The sequence below is a fragment of the Podarcis filfolensis genome (genome assembly GCF_964270895.1).
Source record: "Podarcis filfolensis genome assembly, chromosome: 7".
NCBI lineage: Eukaryota > Metazoa > Chordata > Lepidosauria > Squamata > Lacertidae > Podarcis > Podarcis filfolensis.
Genome location: NC_139603.1, coordinates 69,838,199 through 69,862,273, shown reverse-complemented (window position 1 = coordinate 69,862,273; position 24,075 = coordinate 69,838,199). Strand labels below are relative to the sequence as shown.

Sequence of the window (24,075 nt, the reverse complement as noted above, 5' to 3'; positions counted from 1 at the left end):
TTCCACCACACACACACACACACACACACACACACACCCGCTACAAAAAACAGGATTGCCATCTACTGCACATATTTTGTCACTATAGAAATGAAGTGTTCTTCCAGAAACCAGTGCTTAGAGAATCATAGTAATATTTATAACGTACCTGGAGCATCCAGTTTCTAAAGGTAAAAACTTTGTTCCCAGGCTTATACTCTAAAAGTAAAAGAATGAAGGGGAATGGCTGAGACATAGGATAAAGGGATTGCAAAGATCAGAACATAAAGCTCTGGAGAATAGCTGCTGTTTAAGGGCAGAAAGAAAGAGGAATACATGAATATGTGGCAATGAATTCCAAAGCTATAGTATGGCAAAGAAGTAAAGGCACTGGGGAATAAAGGGGTGGTTTTAGGTTTAAAAAGTTGAAGATGAACACAATCAAAATGAAAGAGGAGAAAAATACAATGCACTGAAAGAAAGGAGTAATTTAAAGGCAAAACAATGAAAGTGAATACAACAAAGAAAAGAAGCTGATGTACATAATAAAAAATATGGAGAGATACGGGTAAATCAAAGACCAGAAAAGCAGAGGAATTAAGCAGAGCATTTCAGCGATGAGGGATCCTGAAATATAGGATATGAGCATCTCAATATAATTTAGCAGGGCCAGCCCTGGTGACAGTCAGGTGACAGTCGCTGAGTCCAGCAACAACAACTTTCTAATTCCCTGGTTGTGCCACATCTGTTGGAGGGCAGAGCTGTACATGCCATGTGGCCTGTCTTGCACTCCCATAACTAGCCTGCTGCTCTCTGGTGTGGTGGACACTATCCCACTACTACTATTGTTGTTGTTGTTGTTGCCTGTCCTGAAATAAGAGGAACTGCCAGTCCAGTTGGCTTCTGTACATGGATTGGTGGGGCAGCCATCTTTTCCTTTGCCTCAGACAGCAGTACTGTATGGATGGCTAGCTGTGTCTAAGTTTCCAGAGGGTGCAACCAATATTTCCTTTTTGCAGAAATCTTGTTATTAACACATCCCAGTGCATTAATGTTGCTATTCAAAATGACAGTGCACAGGGATTAACATCTACTGATAATGTTGCATTGTGAGAACGCTACCTAAGCCACTTCAGTAATTAACTAGAAATTATTCGTTACCAAAAGAAAAAGAAAAAAACTCTACCAGAAAATTCAAGGGGTTGAAAATTGCACTGGTGCAAAACAACACAACTCTAACTCTGTAGTGCTGTAATGTATCAGCATCCTGGAAAGAAAAGAAGGTAGCATCATATGTGGTCCCTTGCCAAGCAGAATCAAAATAAGGGACATGCGTGTTTTCCTTCATTGGTGTACATCAGATGTGAACTGGTACACACACAAGAAATGCAATTGTATATGCACGTTTGCTTCAATGGCAGTTGTTGGCATCTGCTTGTTTCCAGAGTGCGCCTTGGGGGCGAAGTGACTTTCATGGCAGTAAATCAAAATAAATTCAGTGAGACATCTGAGTTAACTCAGGATTGCTTTGGAGCCTGTGAGTTCACTGGAGAAGGAGGATATCTACCCTCAGTACTCAAGCTGCATATTTTCTTTTCCTCTGTCAAAAATGGAAATAAATAAATGATGGAGGACAAGTCTGCTAGCCAGGATGACTTATGTTCTACCTTCAGCATCGGAGGCAATGGGCCTCTGAACACCAGTTGCAAGTGGGGAAAGGGGTGCTTTTTGCCCGTGAGCTTCTTATGCGGTTGGCGCCGGGGTGTGTGTGTGTGTGCAGGCTAGCAGGCTCAGGTGGGCCTGATCCACCACGGGCTCGTCTTTACGTGCTGCCCCTTGGGACTGCGGGAGGCCATCGCTTTTAATAACTTTAGGATCGCCTAGCTCTTGCAGAGGATCGGGGCTGCAGCAGCCCTGCGCGCGCTCCCTCTCAAACTCTCTAAGGGGAACATCCCCAGCGCCCCATTGGGATTTACCTGCAAATAAACAGCCAGGGCAGGATCCCTGCCCGTGTTTGCGCTACTTCGGAGTAAACATCCTCCCCCCCCCCCACTCCCGCTGCTTTTGTCTCCTTGAGTTTAAAGGGTCACCGAGCGGCCAGCAGCCCCGAGAGAAACTGAGGCGGTTCACTGCGCGGCCAGGACGAAGCCCGCTCAGTCTCCTCCTCCTCCGTCTGGGCGAGAGGCTGGGTCTCCCTCGCTCCCTCCCCGCCCAGGGAAGCCGCTTTCCTGCGAGAGAGAGAGAGCGCGGCTCGGCTCTCTAATGCGCAGATGCGCCGGCGGAGCCCCTCCTGCCCGCCGGAGGAGAGCGCTGCCCGAGACCGGAGAGCAGAGGAGGCCGGAGGCCGGCGGTCGTCGTCGTCGTCGTCGCCTCAGCCGCCTCAGCAACCGCCTCAGCCGCCCATGGCTCCCACAGCAGCGGCGGGCTGAGCAGAGAGCGACGCGGGAGGGAGCAGCCAGGGGGCCGGCGGGGAGTCTTGGCCGGCGAGGCGGCGGCGGCGGCGCTTGGGCCCTCCTCCCGCAGCGGGGCTTGTGGCCGCGGGGGCTCCCGACTCCGGCTCTTTCTTCTCGCTCTCCCCCCCGTGGCGGTGTTATGGCCCCTTGCTGGAGCGCAAAAGGGTCCCTTGCTTGGAGGTCAGCGCAGCTCCTGCTCCTCGTCGCCTCCTGCTGTGGTAGGTACCAGCCTCTGGGAGGAAGGAGAAGGGGGCGAGGAAGCCAGCCAGCCAGCCGGCTCCATTGCTTCCTTTGTCGCCCCCGTTGGCCTTATATTAAAGGGGCGCGAAGAGACAAAGCAGGCAGCCTTCATCTCTCCTTCCCCCACCACCCCCGTTTGCTTTTTAGGAAAAAGGCTTGATTTGTTTTTGTTTTCCTCTTCTCTTTCTCCCCTTCTTGGCTTACCCCCCCTCTTTCTTCCTTAACGCTGGGGTGGGGGGTGAGTGAGAGGCGCCCACCCCCAAACAGCCCTTTTTTCATTCTGCTTATTTTTTGTTCTTCGGGCATCAGTCTTGCCAGTTTTAAAGCAGCAGGACTGAAGGCGACTTCTTCTTCCGCCGGGGTTTTGTTTTAAGCCGAGGGCTAGGACCTTGGCCCAGCTAGTCTGCCTGCCTCTTTGTTTTGTGTGTGTGACCCTCTCGCCCGCACGAAACAACGTGCCCCTTGGGGTGTTCATGGGTCTTGTTGTCAGGGCGTAGGAGTGGGGCTGGTGGGAGAGAGGAAAAGAAGTTCACAGTGGAAATCTGTATATGCTCAAAGCCCGCTGGTTTAAAACAAGTGGGGCACGACTGCACCCTTTTCTCCCCAAATTTAGTTTTGTTCCACCCACGCATATTAGGAAGAGAGGAAGCTTCTTTTGGCCCGTCTAGTTCAGCAGTGTTTACACTGGCTGGCAGCAGTTCTCCAGGATTTCAGACAATTGCTTTTCTCCCTGCCCTGCCCTGCCCTGGAGAGTCCAAGAACTGGATCTGGCACCTTCTGAATGCAGAACTGTACTAGTGGTCCAACCAGTGAGATGTGGCCCTTCAACACTTTTTAGTAGGCAGCTATACGCGGGTGGCGCTGTGGGTTAAACCGAGTCTAGGAGTTGCCGATCAGAAGGTTGGCGGTTCGAATCTCCTCGACAGGGTGAACTCCCATTGCTTGGTCCCTACTTCTGCCAACCTAGCAGTTCGAAAGCACGTCAAAGTTCAAGTAGATAAATAGGTACCGCTCCAGCGGGAAGGTAAACGGCGTTTCCGTGCGCTGCTCTGGTTCGCCAGAAGCGGCGTAGTCATGCTGGCCACATGACGTAGTCACTCCGGCTCCCTTGGCCAATAAAGCAAGATGAGCGCCGCAACCCCAGAGTCGGTCACGACTGGACCTAATGGTCAGGGGTCCCTTTACCTTTATATAAGATGTAAACATTAAAATGGTTATAGCTAATTGGAATGGAGCCCTGGCTCAACAGCATGTGCCTAAATGTCTGAATGCTTTGTCCCTTCATTTGTCACCTTTCTTGGATGCCATTAGCACCACAACTAGGTTCATAACCAAAATATGCCGTTTCTTAAAACTTGTAGCTAGAGTAACTCCAGATTTTGAAATTCCATTGGCCTTGTTTGTATTTTTATTAGGTGTTCTAGCCAACAATTTGCCTTGGAGTGCAAACACATGATGGCCCTAAATTGTCAGGTTCTACTGCATACTTGATTTAAGTGGATTATGTGTATTTGACAGTGGAAGATATATTCATATGTCTTAATATTATTGAGCTCTATAGCAAAGGGAACTTGGTGGTGGCAACATAAGTTTCGTTGTACAAGGAGGGGCCTACACTGTAATGTGCAACAATGCTCTAGGAAAAGCTTGCTTTTACTGTACTTAGACTACACATAAAGAGATGGTAGTTCATGTAACTTGTTTGTATAAAGGTAAAGGTACCCCTGCCCGTACGGGCCAGTTGTGTGCGCTCATCTCACTTAAGAGGCCGGGAGCCAGCGCTGTCCGCAGACACTTCCGGGTCACGTGGCCAGCGTGACGAAGCTGCTCTGGCGAGCCAGCACCAGCGCAGCACACGGAAACGCCGTTTACCTTCCTGCTATAAAGCGGTCCCTATTTATCTACTTGCACTTAGGGGTGCTTTCGAACTGCTAGGTGGGCAGGAGCTGGGACCGAAAGACGGGAGCTCACCCCGCCGCGGGGATTCGAACTGCCAACCATACGATCGGCAAGTCCTAGGCACTGAGGTTTTACCCACAGCGCCACCCGCGTATGTTGTCTAACAATTTATGAGAGTTGCTGTGGTCCAACAGGTGAAGGCCTGGGTTCAGATTCTTTTGGGGGATTGGCTTAGAGGAGTGGTGTCAAGATGGTCATTCAAGGTTTTTCCAGACTGTGAAAGTTCTGTTAGATATTTGTTCACCCACAGATCAGATGTACGGGATTGTATGACTGAATAATATTAAGTTTATTTTAGATCTGGGCATTCTGGTTGCTGTCTGAAAGTAAAATCCAAGTTTGCCATTTCTCAATTCACATATTTCCTGAACAAAAGTGAAATTTTAATTGGTTGCTATAACAATCAATACATTAGTATTAATTGACTAAATAAATCATTTATACTACACTAGGTAGTATAAACTAGTCATTCATCTCACATGTCTTTCACACTATATAATTATATCTGCTTACAGACAAGCTCATAATTAGGAAATTAATGAAGTTCTTCTTTTTCTGTACATATGCAAGGATGCAAAATAAAACGACTTGCTTGAAGAAAAGGGTCACAAACCAATACAAAGTTAGATGGCAACTAAGTGCCCAGAACTGTCAGAAGAAAGTCTCCAAATTACAAGGCAAAAGTAGTGTTTCTCAATAAGTTGGAAATGTCCGTGATGTCTGGTTAATAGCTATAAATGGGTACAACATGTTGAAAGAGGAGTTGCTCACTCAGTGGGGTGGAGCTGCAGTTATAACCTCCCAGCAGCAGTACTGCTGTTGTGTACATGGATGGGTGAAGCACTGGTGAAGTTGGAACTGTATGGATGCGCTGGTGGAAGCATTTAGTTCTGTCAATATGACTGTTCATACCTAACCTTGCTGCTGTCTTGCCCCTGTGGTGGTGATGCTGCTACCCAAAAGTTATAGCTGTGGCTCTACCCCACTGAGTGAGCTGCTTATGTGCTGTAGTATTAGTATTAGTAATAATAATAATAATAATAATTTTATTATTTATACCCTGCCCATCTGGGCGGCTCCCAACAGAATATTAAAAACATGATAAAACATCAAACATTAAAAACTTCCCTAAACAGGGTTGCCTTCAGATGTCTTCTAAAAGTCAGATAGTTGTTTATTTCTTTGACATCTGATGGGAGGATGTGCCACAGGGCAGGCACCACTACCAATAAGGCCCTCTTACTGGTTCTTTGCAACCTCACTTCTCGCAGTGAGGGAACCGCCAGAAGACCCTCAGACTAACTGTATGTGAGTAACTATTATTACATGACCTTAAAAGTCAAGTTACTGTTCACTGCGACCCCCACCCCTCTTAGATAGAAAATTAGGCTTCAATTCAGTGTATTTGGTGTAGGACCATGGACTCAGGTTTAAGTGATAAGTAATTCATTTCCCCCTCCAAAAAGCATCATTTGTCTTTCAAAACTTTCATAAGCCATAGTTTACCAGATATATGAGAAAGAAGGGTGCATTGTATATCTGCAAGTTGTGCTGTCCATTGTTTCTTAGACTTTGAACAGCCTGGAGGAATGAGAATGTTGTATCTGTTTTCGCACACTTGGTGTGGACGTGGTAGGTAACTCACTTGGGCTTTATCCATACCAGATTTAAACTGGTTTAATAGTAATTAGCTTTTCCAAGGGAACACTGATAATTATTCTCTGAGGGAGCAGGGAAGCACTAAAGATCTCTTAACAATTTACTTTAAACAATTTACCTCAGTTACTTTATTCCTTTTTAATGTGCAACCAAAGTTGAAGCAAGCAGTCATATTGTAGCATACGTCCAAAATTGGTTATGGTAGTTTTCCTCTAAAATTACAGTGATAAATACTGACCACCTTATTTTGCAAACATCACGAAGTTCATGTTGTCCCTGGCCTGCTGACTACATGAAGTACTGTTTCTTCCTATATAAAGGGAAATCCTGTCTCGATATTTAAAATACTTCTATAAGAAAAACAGAATAACACAGATCAATTTCGGTTCTGAACTTATGCTTACCAAAACAAGATGCATGACTTACTATGACTGTAAAGAAACAAGTATGCAATGTGATCACACTTAATGCATAAAAGCCTGGCACCAGTAAGATCATATCCATTAAAACTTCTTCAGTATAAAAGGCCTTAGGGAACTCCAAAATCCATAGGAAGCAAGACTTGTGTTAAATAGTATTGCTATTCACACCATTGACTAAAGCTGTATATCTGTTCTTCATATTAAAGGAAACAGGAGCTTGGTTTTTAAGAAACCCACTGTTTTCCAGAGGGACATAAAGTAAAATACAATTATGTTCATAGACCTGGAAGCATTCCCGTAGATCATTTTAGCCTCAGCAGGGCACAAACAAAAACATTTACTTGCTTGGTTATTGTTTTCTTAATCTGTTTGACCAGTGTTTTTCTTGAATTGAAGTGCTTGGAACAGACAGAAACAGCTCCCCACATTTAAACTTAAGGAAGTGCTTTACATGTCTAGTCTCTGATAAAGTGCTTTGGTTGATATACAGAGGATGAAAAAATATAAAACAAGGAAGCTATATTTGTGCAAACAGATTTATTATTCCAGCTGACCAGTTTTTCTGAGATAATTTTTAAGATTTAACACTAGCCTTTCTTTACAGTAGGTGGTGTCCAGTTAAATCATACTCAGAGTAACTTTGGCTTCAGAGTATGACTTATTTGAACATCACTCACTATGTTAACTATTTACTGTTTTTGTATCCTATACTGTATGTATGTGAAAGTGTGCAGGTTATTCTCATCCATCCATCCATCCACCCATCATTTTATTTGTATGCCACCATAGTTAAAACCACGCTCAAAGCTTCTTGCAACATGAAAAAGATACATAATTACAAATATAACAAAAGTAGTCAAACAATAAATAAAACACATAAAAAGCACACAACCAAACTGAACAGTTGCCACATAAATCATATTAAGCTCTAAAAATATATGTAGAAAAAAGTAATATCATCAACAACAGTACCCCACAAACAATACCCCAGTCCAAGGGTCTGTTCAGCAGCCTCAGCTTTTTGATGAAGATCCAGTTGCGACTATGTGGAGCACCCGGATTAGTTAATTAGGTTTGCAAGACTATTAATATGGTGCTTGTTTTTAAACCTTCAGTGGAATTCACCTTTTAGCAACAGCTGTGCAATTATTAAAATTCTACTCCTTTTTATTCAAGGAGAGCTTTTTTAGCCTCTTACTGGGATCTCTTCTTAACTTAACCTACTTAAACCCATGTTTTGATCATAATCCTCAGTGCATTATGTGAAAGTACATATTATCAATTTCTATAGAAACAACATCCAAACAATACCTTTAGGAACTGGCCCATTCATAGCCTACATTTTAAACTTTGTATATAACTATGTTCTGTACATCTGTTAAGAGGCCACCCCATCACTGCAGCAGTGGGAAAATGGGCATGGGTGGCTTCTCAGGAGACTTTTTTTTCCTAAATATAAATAGCAAACTACGTATTTCCTGTTCTAATGAAATTCAGTGTGTAATAAGAGGCATCAACATAGGTTACAGTCTTAAAAGTCTAGCTCTTGAGTCACAGTCCTCAAAAGCTTTGATGCCCACCAGTGTAAGTGACATCAGCCACTTGGGAAGGAAGGAGCTGGAGAAAATGGATGCCGCACCAGGGCAGCTTTGACCATGCCATGCAGTACGGCAGGGATTGCATAAAAAACCATCTACAACTTTTGATGTTGTCCTGCATTATGGTGCTCTGTGCCAGTGACCCTGATGCTGAATAATAGAAATACAGTATGCAGGGCAGTGTTAGAAATTTCCTGCCACCGGGCACGTTTTACTATTGGTGCAGGTCTAATTGTGGCTATGTGGAGATTTCTGACATCGAGCCAATTTTAAAAACCCCTGCCTTAGTCCATCATTAATTCCATTTCCACTGTGTGTGTTTTTCCTTCTTGCATACTGGGACTAGTAAATGGTTGTAAGAGCAATGTACATTGCCAAGCAATGTAGCTGAGGTCATAGGATCAGAATTGTAGCCTTGGAAGCGACCCCAAGGCTCATCTTAGTCCCGCACCCTGGAAAATAGACATTCTGTTGTGGTAGCCACAACCTAGGTTTAAGGTGGCGTTTGGCGCCTAGCTTATATATCTGAGTTTATAACACAGCTGCAGGGATTATGGTACAGCCTTTACACTGATTTCCTTATTGCTCACTTTCCTCTCCCCTTTCACAGCACTTCTCTCACACAGTACTAGTCTGTCCATTCAATAAGATCTGTAGATTAGGCCCTCCTGGTTGTTCTGGTGGCTGCAGGTGTTCATGGCAACAAAGAAGGTAGCCTTTTCTGTTGTGGTCCCCAATCTTTGGAATTCCCTTCTTGCCAAGTATGATGGACACCAGTCTTACTTGTGTTTCCGCTTCTGTTAAAGATGCTGAATTTAATGCCTTGCTGTTAGTGATGTGCTATTATCATTTCAAGCTGTGGTTGTATGATGATTTTTTGGTGCACAAGGTATTTTTGTCTCCTTAGATGCTTGAAGTATGGGTGAAGAGGGATTTAACAGATTGTGATTGTACGTATACTCACAATGTAGCTATAGCTCTTGAATTCTACCATGTAAAATATTTATTTGCCTCCTCTCTGTGAATAGACTGTGCTCTTTGCAAGCAGATCAGACTCCCCGCCCCCTTCTAATTAAAAGATTTGAAAACCCTCCTTCATTCAATGAATGGAATAGCTTGTTCTTAAATATTTTTGGACAAGGGTGTGTTGATAGCTAAAGCATATGTAAAAAAGAAAAAAGAAAATATTCACCTTTTTAGTGAACAGATCTTTGTTGATTGATTCTAGCAAAGTGCCCACAAGTACAGGCATTGACTGGAAATTCAGCTACAGTTTCAGTGGTAGGGTTTTGTGATATTTGAGGCAGTAGGCCCCGAGCACAGATACTTACATTAGTGAGGAAGAAACTTAGGTCAAATTTTATTAGTTTACAAAATGTTAGCTGTGGAGAACAACAGGGGTCTTAAATGTTTTTAGGGTACCCAGGATTCCCATTGACTTCAACAGTTGTTCTCTGTGGATGAAAAATACAAGGCTGTAAGTCTTTTAAAGTCCTCCTATAAAAATCTTAAGTGTGTTATCTGTTACGAAGCTATAAATTTTTTTTTTTTGAATGGCTTTATACCCTGAAAGCTGCTGAAATGGATTCTGCTGAATTAAGCCAGAATATGTCCCCACTCCACCCCTGTTGACACCTCAGTTGTCAAACTTGTTTTGATAAGTTGGTAGGCAGCTAAGAAGGGACTGAGCCAGTGTCTCAGGCTTTTCTTTATTTCAAAAGGAGCTCTCAGATATTGGTATATTGATTGTAAATCAAATTCTTAAAAACTTTTGACTGTTTTTGCAAAACAGGAGTCCTTGAGACGCCTAAGAGGTGACATGATAGTAAATAAAATTATGCATGGCATGGAGAAAGCAGACAGAGAAAAGTTTCTCACATAATATAATACTAGAACTCATTGACATCCAATAAAGCTGAACGTTGGACAAAAGGAGGTATTTCATCACACAGCATATAGTTAAGCTATTGAATTTGTTCCCACAAGAGGCAGTGATGGCCACCAATTTGGATGGTTTTAGAAGAGGGTTTGACAAGTTCATGGAGATAAAGGCTATCGAAGGTGGCTGTGTTCTGCCTCTAACATGCTTCTGAATACCATTTACTGGAAACTGTAGGAGGGGAGAGGGCTGTTCTGCTCAGCTCCTGTTTGCAGGCTTCCATCCATCTGTTATTTTATTTGTATTCTGCTTTTCCATAGTTAAAGCTCAAGGTGGATTACAACATGAAAAAAATTACATAATTACAAACAATAAATAAAACTCACAAAAATGCCAAATAAATCATAACAAGTTCTAAAAATAAAAAATACAAATGAATTAGTGTCAACAAAAACAACAGCAACATGGCCCCCTCAAACAATACCCCAACCCGACAGTCTGTCCAGAGCAACCTCGGCTTTTGTAGCTTGAGTCAGTCGGGGTCCTGTCCTCCCAGGTCAGGTGGGAAAAGGCCTGCAAGGCAGGGAGCAGATGTTCCAGGACTCACAGCTAAGATGGCTTCCCACAAGCATCTGGTTGGCCATTGTGAGGCAAGGTTGCTGGACTAGATAGGACAGGGGCCTGATCCAGCAGTGCTACTCTTCTGTTCTTCTCTTTCATTTTGTCTTGGTTTTCTTAAATCAACAACTTAAGAGTGGTTTTCAACCAGTTCTTAAATTACTTAATGATATACCTTTTTTCATGCACCACTATAGACTCCTTTCCAGTGTAGGAACAGAAATGTGAACTGTTGCAAATACCAATTGTAAATGTATACAAGGAGTTAACAGGAATAAAAATATTAAATTACTTCTGTTGACAAATGTAGCAAATGTAGAGATTGCTTGATGACAGAATAAGGCCAAATTATCTGGCAAGTAAAAATTGCATAGACAGGATGAAGAGTTAACTCAGTAGCAGGAAAAAATGAAGCTAGAGTGGCTCAGGAAAGTTTTGGTGATACAAAGGATTCCAAGGAGGTAGCTTAATGCTATTTATAGAGGAAGGCAGTTCCATGGCAAAAGAGAATAAAGACAGTTGATTCATATCAAATTAACTTGCACAAAGCAGAGAATGTGGGAGACACAGAATAAGGGAAAACGTAGGACCAATTTCACAGGCTTGCTCCTAAAGGGATGCCTCTTTGTGCTCCCACTGACTTCCAGTTCCCATACTAGTGTAAACATAAATAATATTCTGTACATTGTTGTCTCTTTAAGAGGTTAGTGTATAGAATTAGCAATTTGCCTCTGTCTCTTTCCTTTCTTGTGGTTGAAGAACTCCTTCTAGTCTACCCTCCTTACAGATTGAGAGCCACTGCCACCCACTCACCTTCAAAGAAGTCCCAGCTTTTCCTTGTTAGAGAGAACAAGCTGTGATTAGTATCGAGGACATGGACAAAAATAGAGCTAAACTAGAAGCAGGAAAACACTTTCCATTTTTGTGCAGTTTGCTTTTCAGGGTGTATGGACCGTAGTTCCCAGTTTGATAATAAGTGGGAAAGAAGCAGTCTGGCAGACAACGTTTCAGCGACAGACATCCTCATACTGACAGAACTGGATGCCAGTATAGGCACACTGAAGTTTCTGTACAAGTGGTGCCTCATTAAGAGTATAATAGTGAATTGGTCAAAAGAGATATGATAAGAAAGATTAAAAGCTTGAAAGATTAGAACTTGACTTTCATTGGAAGACAGAACATAGTTCAAAGACATAATGAGAGAGGTGTCATGAATGTAGCACTAAAGGAGACTAGGTGTTAGCAGAGGCATTCTGTATTGAACTGAGTGAAGTGGGACAAGGGGAGGAACAAAATATAGCAATACTTTGGAGAATGGCCTAAGGGTACATTACAATATTACATTGCCAAAGGACAGTGTCTGGGATTCTGTTGTGAACTATTTCTCAAAGCAACAGCAGAATAGAAGCTCTGTAAGTCTCATAGAATGTTTTTCCCTTCTACCCATTCCCCATCTGACATAATATTAGAGTCCAGTTTCCATCTTTACAAGACAAAAAGATCAGCCAGAATGTATATGATTCCACCATGGAACTTGTTTTAGATTGTACATGACCATTGCATATCATAGAATCATAGAGCTGGAAGGGCCATCGAGTCCAACCCCCTGCCAAGCAAGAAACACCATCAGAGCACTCCTGACATATGGTTGTCAAGCCTCTGCTTAAAGACCTCCAAAGAAGGAGACTCCACCACACTCCTTGGCAGCAAATTCCACTGTCGAGCAGCTCTTACTGTCAGGAAGTTCTTCCTAATGCTTAGGGGGAATCTTCTTTCTTGTAGTTTGGATCCATTGCTCCGTGTCCGCTTCTCTGGAGCAGCAGAAAACAACCTTTCTCCCTCCTCTATGTGACATCCTTTTATATATTTGAACATGGCTATCATATCACCCCTTAACCTCCTCTTCTCCAGGCTAAACATGCCCAGCTCCCTTAGCCGTTCCTCATAAGGCATCGTTTCCAGGCCTTTGACCATTTTGGTTGCCCTCCTCTGGACACATTCCAGTTTGTCAGTGTCCTTCTTGAACTGTGGTGCCCAGAACTGGACACAGTACTCCAGGTGAGGTCTGACCAGAGCAGAATACAGTGGCACTATTACTTCCCTTGATCTAGATGCTATACTCCTATTGATGCATCCCAGAATTGCATTGGCTTTTTTAGCTGCCGCGTCACACTGTTGGCTCATGTCAAGTTTGTGGTCAACCAAGACTCCTAGATCTTTTTCACATGTAGTGCTCTCAAGCCAGGTGTCACCCATCTTGTATTTGTGCCTCTCATTTTTTTTGCCCAAGTGCAATACTTTACATTTCTCCCTGTTAAAATTCATCTTGTTTGTTTTGGCCCAGTTCTCTAATCTGTCAAGGTCATTTTGAAGTGTGATCCTGTCCTCTGGGGTGTTAGCCACCCCTCCCAGTTTGGTGTCATCTGCAAATTTGATCAGGATGCCCTTGAGTCCATCATCCAAGTCGTTGATAAAGATGTTGAATAAGACCGGGCCCAAGACAGAACCCTGTGGCACCCCACTAGTCACTCTTCTTTATGATTAATTATTGTACGGTATGGTATGCTGGAAGTGACAGATGCATAGATACGATTCAACATATTGAGCAAACATATTTTAAGTGATTATAGCTGTGTATAGTGTATTTAGCACTTGTGGGATGTTTTCAATATTATGGCAGATGGTAGTAAATTCAAAGGTAGCAAATTTCTAACAAGCATAAACTTTGAACTGAACTATTAAGAATTGGATTTAAGGGATTGTTGAAGACTCCAACTTAGCTATGTATTTATTTCGTGGCTTATTTAGTAAGTTGTAGATTAGGCACTTGGAAAAAAATCAGAGTAGCTGATTTTAATTTCTTTCATAAGCTACAATCTTCAAAAGGGGAAATCAAAAGTTAAGTGAGGATGTCTGTTTTGGCATTCCTTTTGTTCAACTATTATATTAATTTATTTGCCAAGTTTAATTTTTTTTTTTACTGTCAATCTAAGGTGGCAAAATCCCTTTTAGTATATATGTATTATCAATAATAGAATAATTGTGTGCAGGACTTGCTTGACCATGAAATGACTGAGGGCCCCACATTTATTGGGTCATTCAAGAAAAAGAATGATGTATTTTGAGACTTGCTGTACAGAGATCTTGACTTGGATTTGACACAGGTCCATTGTGGCTTACTAATTTTGAACCCAATTAAGTTTATAAAGTGCAGGGGAAAACTAAAGTACCATATAAATGTTTACTACTAGTAGTAATCGCTGCAACTTGAATATGAGCATAAATAGCTTTAAAAAAATCATTAGGAACAGTCTGTCAGTGGATTCGTGCCAGAATAATCAAAAACACTTAAGAACTTTCATATAAAACACAGCTGCTGACTCAGGGTCAGCAGCTGACTCAGCAACTAATGGTAGTCTAGCTTAGCCACCATCCTGATCTCATGAAGTGTATTTCTGGTAACTGTATTCAGAGAATGCTGAACTAGATGAAGCATCAGTGTGATGCAGTGTGGCAATTCCTGTGTTATTATGATACATTTTGCAGAGAAAAGAGACTTCAGTTTGGCAAGATAAAATCAGTGATTGGTATCCAGTTGTGGTATCCACTGGCAGGAAGCATCTTTCAATGGAATGGGAGGGGGGAGAGACACATTTCAGCAACTCTAAGCAATTTGCAATATAATGACATGTATAAAACTGTTACCTATATAAAAACAATTAAAAACAATTGCAATAAAAACTAATTTAAAAAACTATAAATATAGAAATAGTTTTAAAACAACAATACATACATAAAAACAATTCAAATCCAGGACAGCTGCCAACTGGGATAAAGATTTTAGAAGACTTATTGAAAAGCAGATGCTTCAACCAGTAGATGAGACACCATAAGATACAACCGTGTGATTTTAACATCACAATGCATAATCTCTGTCTCACTGAAGGAAAGAAAAATCAATATGGAAAGACTGGACTCTTCTGTAGAACCACTTCACATTTGTGTGAAAAATTAACTTGTTCCATCTTTTCAGGGTTTTGCTTTGCCCACTGAAAAATTCTTATAGGTGCCCATGTGGAGAGATCTATGTGTGGTGTGTACGCAACAGAGGGAAGGAATGAGAATTTATGAATGTGGTCTGTGAGAGAGAGGGAGAGAGAAATATTTGAAGTGTTCGTGTTTCTGTGAGTGATTGTGAGATACATGAGTGTCTGCATGTGTGATATGCGGACTGTACTTTCAAGTGTAATGGCAATGAAAATCTGTATTTTAAAAAAGTAAAATTTATTTAGCTTCAAAAAGCTGTTGCATAATGGTAGTTCATCCATCTAGTCTTTAGTCATTGTCTATAGTTACTAATTAGAATAAATGCTGTGTTCAGGGATGCTCCATTAGCGAAAGTGCGCCTCAGGTTAAGAATGCACCTCCGGAACGAATTAAGTTCGTAACCCGAGGTACCACTATATTGTCATGACTACATTTGTTAGTACTTCCTTCTGCACTTCCAGTTTAATGCTAAAACACAGTGCCAGCACGTAAAACTCTGGAGCCTTTTAAGGTTGTCTGTTAAGAAAATAATTCCCGTGGAAAACCTTCCTCCCAGACCGTTCCAGTACAACACGAACATTTATTTCATTCATAAAATGTTGCATTCACATGTCACAGTAAACCATGGTTTAGCAAACATTCAGGAGCAGGAAGGATCTGTAGCAAACCTCAGACTCATGAACACTCAGCTTCCTCCACTTCCTGTACACCTTCCCTTCCTGGGAGGAGGTCTTCAGCAGTGTTTACTTTCAGTTTCACTCACTTTGGGCTTTCTTTGGAATGTGGAACAGGGTTCATAGGTTATCCCTCAAAATACCTAATTTCAGTTTTGGAAACCGGCCATAGCTGGGAATAAACTACTGTAGACAAGCTGAGATTCAGGAAAACTGAAATTCACTTCTGCTGAAGTTGTCATCCTGGAATTGGGAAATGGAAGTGTAGGTGCATGTGAGCTTGAGACATGCTGTGGCTTATTCTTGCTTGTCCACATCTCAGTAAAAAATGGTTTAGCATAACATGAACATGACCACCACTATAGCTTACATAGCATTAGGCAGCATACAAGGTGTTAGTCAGTACCTGTACAGTTCCAAACTGCTTTCTGAGCCTCACATTACTTTCCCTATTGGTCACTCTCTGTAGCCTTTCCAATGGTTGTCGTTGTCGGCATCCTTTGGGGGTCAAGATGCCAGCTGGCTAGCCCCCAACTGGATCATGCCCTTCCAGCCGTGATGAACCCCCAACCTCTGGTGTGACATAAATCAGCGACTCAGACTTCAAAGCCTGAGCACACTATATCAGCAGAGCATACTGCGCAAACAGAAGAGGCAAGAGGCGAAAGGCTTGTGGAAACATACTAACAAGCTATGGATTTATTAAGCATAAATCAGGACAAAATAAATATGTCATCTCTCTTTCCGTTTCCTCAGATAGAGAGGCAAAAGCTATACACAACGGAAGTTCCCAGCAAACTGTGCTGGAATGTAAACAGACATGTGACACGTAACTGTTCCATGTCTGCAACTAAAGGTGGAATGGAAATTTACAACAGTTCTATGTGTGCTACCTTAAAGACATCTGAATACATCTCTACAGTACTTATCAAATTACTTAGGAAAAGCAGTGAAAAACTTGTTGGTGAGAACTAGAAATTCATCTTGAGAAACTAGCTATACAAAGTCAGATGCTCATACTTATGCTTTGATTCTTTGAGAATGCTTTGAAGTAGCTGATAAAGGATTGCCTAGAGGAAGCTGTGCAGTCTAGTCTTCTTGGCACACAGCAAACTAAAGTAATCAAAACTTGCTGATTTGATTCCAGATGATGAATCCTCTCTCACCACACACACATTTAAGAATAAAAACTCTCAGAACTCTTAACTGATTAGCAGTTTTTAAAAGTGACTCTTGCTGATAGCATGTTTTTCAACTGCAAGCTTGACAAATACTATTTTTTTGTATTCTTTACATTAATTGGCTATTTATTGATTTTCATAATGGTAAGTAAAATACAAAGGAAAATAAATTAAAGCCTTGTAAATATACGCGGGTGGTGCTGTGGGTTAAACCACAGAGCCTAGGGCTTGCCGATCAGATGGTTGGTGGTTCGAATCCCTGCGACAGGGTGAGCTCCTGTTGCTCGGTCCCTGCTCCTGCCAACCTAGGAGTTCAAAAGCACGAAGTGCAAGTAGATAAATAGGTACCGCTCCGGCGGGAAGGTAAATGGTGTTTCCGTGCGCTGCTCTGGTTCACCAGACCCGGAAGCTGGCCACATGACCCGGAAGCTGTACGTCGGTTCCCTTGGCCAGTAAAGCGAGATGAGTGCCGCAACCCCAGAGTCGTCTGCGGCTGGACCTAAAGGTCAGGGGTCCCTTTACTTTTACCTTTAAATATACAAAGGGAAGGGGGTACAATATCATTGCAACAACAAAAACAACAAGGTTGCAACTATAACAAAATAATAAAAATGTCCAGGAGATAGAAAAAAACAGCTTTAAGTTTCCAGTGTTTCCAAATACAATTCTGTCTTACACATAGAATCATAGAGTTGGAAGAGACCACAAGGGCCATCGAGTCCAACCCCCTGCCAAGCAGGAAACACCATCAGAGCACTCCTGAAAATGGTTGTCAAGCCTCTGCTTAAAGACCTCCAAAGAAGGAGACTCCACCACACTCCTTGGCAGCAAATTCCACTGTTGAACAGCTCTTACTGTCAGGAAGTTCTTCCTAATGTTTAGGTGGAATCTTCTTGTAGTTTGGAACCATTGCTCCGTGTCCGCTTCTCTGGAGCAGCAGAAAACAACCTTTCTCCCTCCTCTATGTGACATCCTTTTATATATTTGAACATGGCTATCATATCACCCCTTAACCTTCTCTTCTCCAGGCTAAACTTGCCCAGCTCCCTTAGCCATTCCTCATAAGGCATCGTTTCCAGGCCTTTGACCATTTTGGTTGCCCTCCTCTGGACACGTTCCAGTTTGTCAGTGTCCTTCTTGAACTGTGGTGCCTAGAACTGGACACAGTACTCCAGGTGAGGTCTGACCAGAGTAGAATACAGTGGCACTATTACTTCCCTTGATCTAGATGCTATACTCCTATTGATGCATCCCAGAATTGCATTGGCTTTTTTAGCTGCTGCGTCACACTGTTGGCTCATGTCAAGTTTGTGGTCAACCAAGACTCCTAGATCCTTTTCACATGTACTGCTCTCAAGCCAGGTGTCACCCATCTTGTATTTGTGCCTCTCATTTTTTTTGCCCAAGTGCAATACTTTACATTTCTCCCTGTTAAAATTCATCTTGTTTGTTTTGGCCCAGTTCTCTAATCTGTCAAGGTCATTTTGAAGTGTGATCCTGTCCTCTGGGGTGTTAGCCACCCCTCCCAGTTTGGTGTCATCTGCAAATTTGATCAGGATGCCCTTGAGTCCATCATCCAAGTCGTTGATAAAGATGTTGAATAAGACCGGACCCAAGACAGAACCCTGTGGCACCCCACTAGTCACTCTTCTCCAGGATGAAGAGGAACCATTGATGAGCACCCTTTGGGTTCGGTCAGTCAGCCAGTTACAAATCCACTGAGTGGTAGCATAGTCAAGACCGCATTTTACCAGCTTCTTTACAAGAATATCATGGGGCACCTTGTCAAATGCCTTGCTGAAATCAAGGTAGGCTACATCCACTGCGTTCCCTTCATCTACCAGGGTTGTAATTCTGTCAAAAACATGTACGAACAGTTTTTCAAAACTCTGCTTTCACTGCTACCTTATTTTTATTCAATGCCCCCTACTGCACCTGAGGATACTATTGCCCCTGAAATGTTTCAGTGCCCCCCCCCCCAGGAGGCAGTATCACCCACTTTGGGAAACACTGATCTAATTCAACATTGTGTACATTGACTAGCTGTGGGTCTCAAGGATTTCTGAAAGGGTTTACTTCCAGCCATGATGGGAGATGCTGGGGCGAATTACACCTAGACCCTGCTCCATGCAAAGCTCTACTACTGAGCTACAGTCCAATCCTGATATTATTCCAGATAAAACATCTGGCCAGGGTGGCTCATGAGGATTTTCTTTTAAACAGTTGTTATATCAAACCTATTTCAAGCAAACCTACCAGTAAAGCAGAGTCTGTACTGTTCTTAATAAAATATGTAGTTTTGGTCAGTTCTTTTGACAAGCAAGTAATAGATCAAACTTCAAGTAACTTCAAGCAAGTATTAGATCAGTTTTGTTTAGAATAAAACTCACAGTTTTTTCTTTTAAAATTGTGTAATGCAGATTTTTATAGAATTAAAAATGTTTGAAGTAGATATTGCCCTCATAATGGGCAGCTGTATACACTTCAACAGCAAAATTCATTTTTAGATTTTTTTGTTTTGTCTAGGATTCTTGAATGTACATGTTTCTGTGTGAAAAATGTCCCTAATGCATTAATTCTATAATATGAGGAATAGATTCTGACTTCGGTTTATGATTTGGGAGACAAGGAAAATTGTAGAATCATTGTGGGTGGCATGAGAGAATGCCGATACAGTGGTACCTCGGGTTACAAATGCTTCGGGTTAAAAACCCCGCTAACCCGGAAGTAGTACCTCTGGTTAAGAACTTGGCCCCAGGATGAGAATGAATATCGTGCGGCAGCAGGAGGCTCCGTTAGCGAAAGTGCGCCTCAGGTTAAGAACGGACCTCCGGAACGAATTAAGTCCGTAACCCGAGGCACCACTGTATTGTCATGACTACGTTTGTTAGTACTTCCTTCTGCACTTCCAGTTTAATGCTAAAACACAATGCCAGCACAAGCATAGGAAGCTGGCAAGCCCTTCCTGAGCTGCCCAACTTTGCTGCTGAAAAAAAGCTTCGTGAACTGAGCTAGAAATATATACGTTGCTACACTTTCTATGCCTTTTTGAAACCCATGGCACCCAGTCTTTGGAATGATCTCCTTCCTAGATGCCAGACAGGTACCAAGACCTCACTGAAGACTTATATTATTTGAGTATTTGCTACTTCCATTGTCTAGCTTTTAGTATTTCTGGTTTCCTGCTACGGATTTTTTAATTTTCTCGTTTTATTTGTATTGGTGTTTATGGTGATGGTTGTAAACTACCTTGGAATTTTCAATGAAGAGTGATAGATAAATATGTCAATAGATTATTATCAACAATCTACTTGAAACAAATATTTTCCAGCTGTGCTGTTTGATTTTGGCAGACATTCTCTTCTAAAAATTCACAATTGCTACTTCTGAAAATAGTTTACTAAAAAATGTGTATCTGGGATTTATTTGGTTTCTTTCTGGTTTATGCTAATTTTATTTGAACAGATTTCTGAATCCTTGTTTCTATTTAATAATAGTGCAGATAGTGGTATCCATTTTGTACCCAGTAGAAGTTTTATGAATTTGTTTCCTGATGTTGGTTTGTGATATTGTCTACAAGTCTGCTATTTTTTGGTAGCTGATGTTTGCAGTGGTTTCACTTTCACGCTGTACTTAATTTGCTTGACATCCTTCTGATGATTTAACAACATGTATGAATTATGAAAGATTTCCTGTCTAATATCCTTGTCTTTAATCTGCAATATGAATAAGTTCATGCAAGCCAAAAATCATGTCACATATTCTCCCACAATGATATTACATAAGATTATTTTATTTCTAGATCTCTTTTGGCATTAGTGCTTATTTAGTGTAATTCCTTTGCTGAATTTTAGCTCTAGATTATTCTTCCAAATGCAGTGGTTTGTTTCTGTCTAAAAGCCCCCCTGTTGGCACATTTCCTGTCCTATTTTTATATTGGATTCTGTCCATTAGATGTAATCAACCAAGTTGTGCATTGCAGGTATTAAAATGTGTGTCAGTCGTTGGAACGCTCTTGGATATGAATGCCATAAAATTCATAATTTTTATGGAAAATACATCTTTTTTATGAATCAGCCAAGTATATATATATATTTTTTGCAAGTGTGCTAAGTATAGTCACATACTTATTCGGAGTGAAGTCTGTCAGAATGAAGGTGGGTCAAAACAGTTTTGTTTGTTAAGAAAAAAAGTTAGGTTTAATGGGAAATCGACAGTGCCAGTTACTACCTTATTTAGATTTCTAGGTGACCACATTTCTTTCTGGGACTCAAAGAGTCTTGTTTGTCTCTTGTATATCAGTAACTGTGTGAAATACAGAAACTGTATTTCACAATGTTCGTGGTACTTGCTCTAGGCAAATTTCTGTGTTCATTTCCAAGTAGCCCTTAAAAGTGGGAGACCCTTCTGTAATTAGGAATAGTGAGAAGTGAAATATTGTGTGTGGGTTGCCCCATTATAGGCCCTGTTCTGCCTGATAGCACATGGGACACACAACCTGTTCTGCTTTTAGTGAATAAACAATGAGAGGGAAGGAAAGCGTCCCCTAAAAGTGTCAGTCCTGATTACTGGTTCTACTATCAGAACACACTAAGGGAATCTGGCTCTGCTTTTTACAGCAGAAAAGAGCAGGAGAAGCATAAGTTCTCTGGGAGGGATCCTGGAAATTACAAGTGGGTTAGCGTAATGTCTGTCTGTAGAAAACTGGTAGAAAGTATCATTAAATGACTGAGCAGTTGGTTAGAGTGTGGTGCTGATAACGCCAAGGTTGCAGGTTTGATCCCTGTGTGGGACAGCTGCATATTCCTGCATTGCAGTGGGCTGGACTAGATGATCCTCAAGGTCCCTTCCAACTCTACACTTCTATGATTCCATGATTCTGTGGTAACATTACAAAAAATAAATGATGGATGGAAATTGTGTCCTGGTGCACACTGCACTCCACACAGTAAAAGGGGACCTTCAAAGATAATGTCTGGGAGTCTTAATGAGTTATTATTATAGGCAGTGTGATGTAGTGGATTAAGTCCTGGGAGACCAGGGTTCATATCCACATGCAGCCGTGAGCCTCACGGGGTGACCAGTTCATCTCTCAGCCTAGCCTATATATTTTTTTATTATTATTTATGCTGATGGTCCACCAAAGTCTCAGGCTCGTATTAAGACAAAGCAATATATGAAATAAAAATTATTAAATATTTAAACAACAATATGCAGAATAAAATGCAGCTTGAACAGGCTGAAAGATAAGAACCGGAATTACTGAGGCGGCAATTCTGTGCAGAGTAACTTTGGGGGTACTCATCACCAGTGCTGTTTTTCTAGAAAAAGAGGTGCTGGAACTCACCATGAACGTGTTCTCTTATAATGGCCATGGGACCTACCTCGGAGGTGCTAGAACCAAGTTCTAGTGAGTTCCGGCTGAAAAAAAGCCCTGTTTCTCACTGAACTCAGGGAATTTGACCCCAAGAAACAGGCATGGGGTTGGGCTTCATCTCCCCTTTCTCCGCATCAGCCATGATGTTTCATAGTGCACCCTTAGATACCACTATTCCAAAACTGTTGAGTAACAAACAAATGCATGTTCTGGCGATCACCCAAGTGAAAACGTGATCCTGGAAAGTAGACAGTGCAAATAAGCAACTGCATATGTATTGGTTACCACCATATTAAGTGATTTAATACTACTTTTCTACATAGTCAATGCTGCATGTTTGCTGGCCCTGTAATAAAGTACATTGTGGTTGTTTCACTGTGCTGGAGGGGGCCTTGCATTTCCTTTTTGGTTATTGGGGTTTTCCCCACCCCCTTCTGTTATCTTTATTTAACTCACTCTGCTAACCTCTGTTATTAGATGGGAGGGGAACAGAATTAGAAAAAGTCTTGAAGAGAACTGGAAGAAGAAACTACTGGACTAATACATCTTAATTCCCTTAAAATCTTTTAGGAGGTAATCAAGCTCTGAAGCTGCCTAGGTTCTCCATTTAGCTTGCTCACTGTGTGACAAAGAAGCCATTTGTGTCTTGATTGTATAATCGTTTTATTCTCTTCCTCCCCGCCCCCTCCCGGCCTGGCTTTATTCTTCATTTAAAAATGTAGTGGAAGAAGCCTTTGGATGTAAAGTATTTGAATATTAAAAGTAGCTTGGTTTTTGTTCTTTTTCTTTTCTGTAGTACTATATCTGAAGAATTTTTACAAATTTTATCTTGGAAATTAGTTTATTCATTATGTTTAATTTTAGGAAACAGTGCTCTTGCAGAACGTTCTGAAAATGTGCATATTTCAGGAATCTCAACTGGTAAGTCATTTTTTTTGTAATGTTTAAATTTCATGCATGACTTAAATAGTAAATATTGAAAGCCACCTGGTATCTTATGAAGAGATATTTGGCTATAAAAATTATTACTGCCTTTTGCAGCATGTAATAAGGAATGAAGCAACTGGAACATGGACACATTTTCATAAGATAAATTTGATACTTCCATGCTCATGAACAGATTATTCCTTTCTAATGCTTAATTATTTCACCATACAGACATTAAAGAGAAAAGTTGGCCTAACTTGATTTTTCCTACGTTAAAGTTTTGTGAAATGAAATTTATTGAAAGATTATTTTAAAAGTATCAATAACACAAGCAGCTTTATTACACATTTTGTTTGATAAGACTTGAAGCAGCATCTGAAACTGCGGTTCACCTGATTACACAGTTTATACCATGAGTAATCTCACGTGACACTAATGGAGCACTGGCAGAATCCTTATGGCTTGCGTCTCGTCTTTGCCAGCAGGAAAACAAATGGATTGAATAGATGGCTGAAGGTCAGAACCTTTGTATGCTGTGCATACTGCAAGCACATACTAAAGAATCGCTTGGATCCTAAGATTAGTTATTGTAAGGAGCTTTGGTGGGGTGGAAGTTGGAAAAAAACAATATTGTCCCTTTCCTCTCGTCTGCAGTCACCTGTGACTCTGGAATATCCTCTTTGGAGGGGCAGGGCTGGCCCTCCTGAAGAATGTGGTCTGGGGTGTGTGGGGAGCAAAATATGAAACCAGCATAAGGTGGAAAAGCCAATTTAAAGCTTTAGCCTGACTTCTAGCATCTTGAATTAACCCCCAAAGGCCAGAGAAAAGAAACAAGTCTTTAAGACTGCTTGTTAAGGATATTCTCTGGCTACAGACAAATGCAAAAAAGCAAAGATTCTCCAAGAGCCAGTCTTTATCTAGCCAAAACTGCACCCCCACCCCCACAAGAGGCAGGTATCAGCTGACTGGCTTTGGGAACAGAAGTACAAAATGAAGGTAAAAACCCTAATGAGGTTAACACCAAAAGCAGCCCAGGGAGGACCAAGGATACTTAGTGACTGC

General features: G+C 41.6%; 1 protein-coding gene across 1 annotated transcript in view; it reads left to right on the top strand.

Annotated features, from left to right (window-relative positions):
- The first annotated feature begins 2,220 nt into the window (after nt 1-2,220).
- The window catches only part of LRP12 (LDL receptor related protein 12), a 35,353-nt gene continuing 13,498 nt past the window's right edge, over nt 2,221-24,075 (top strand). Inside the window, exons 1-2 of the mRNA XM_083621731.1 lie at nt 2,221-2,650; nt 22,951-23,007. Coding sequence (XP_083477857.1) covers nt 2,242-2,650; nt 22,951-23,007 — 466 coding nt within the window. The 5' untranslated portion in view covers nt 2,221-2,241. The remainder of the gene's footprint in view (nt 2,651-22,950; nt 23,008-24,075) is intronic.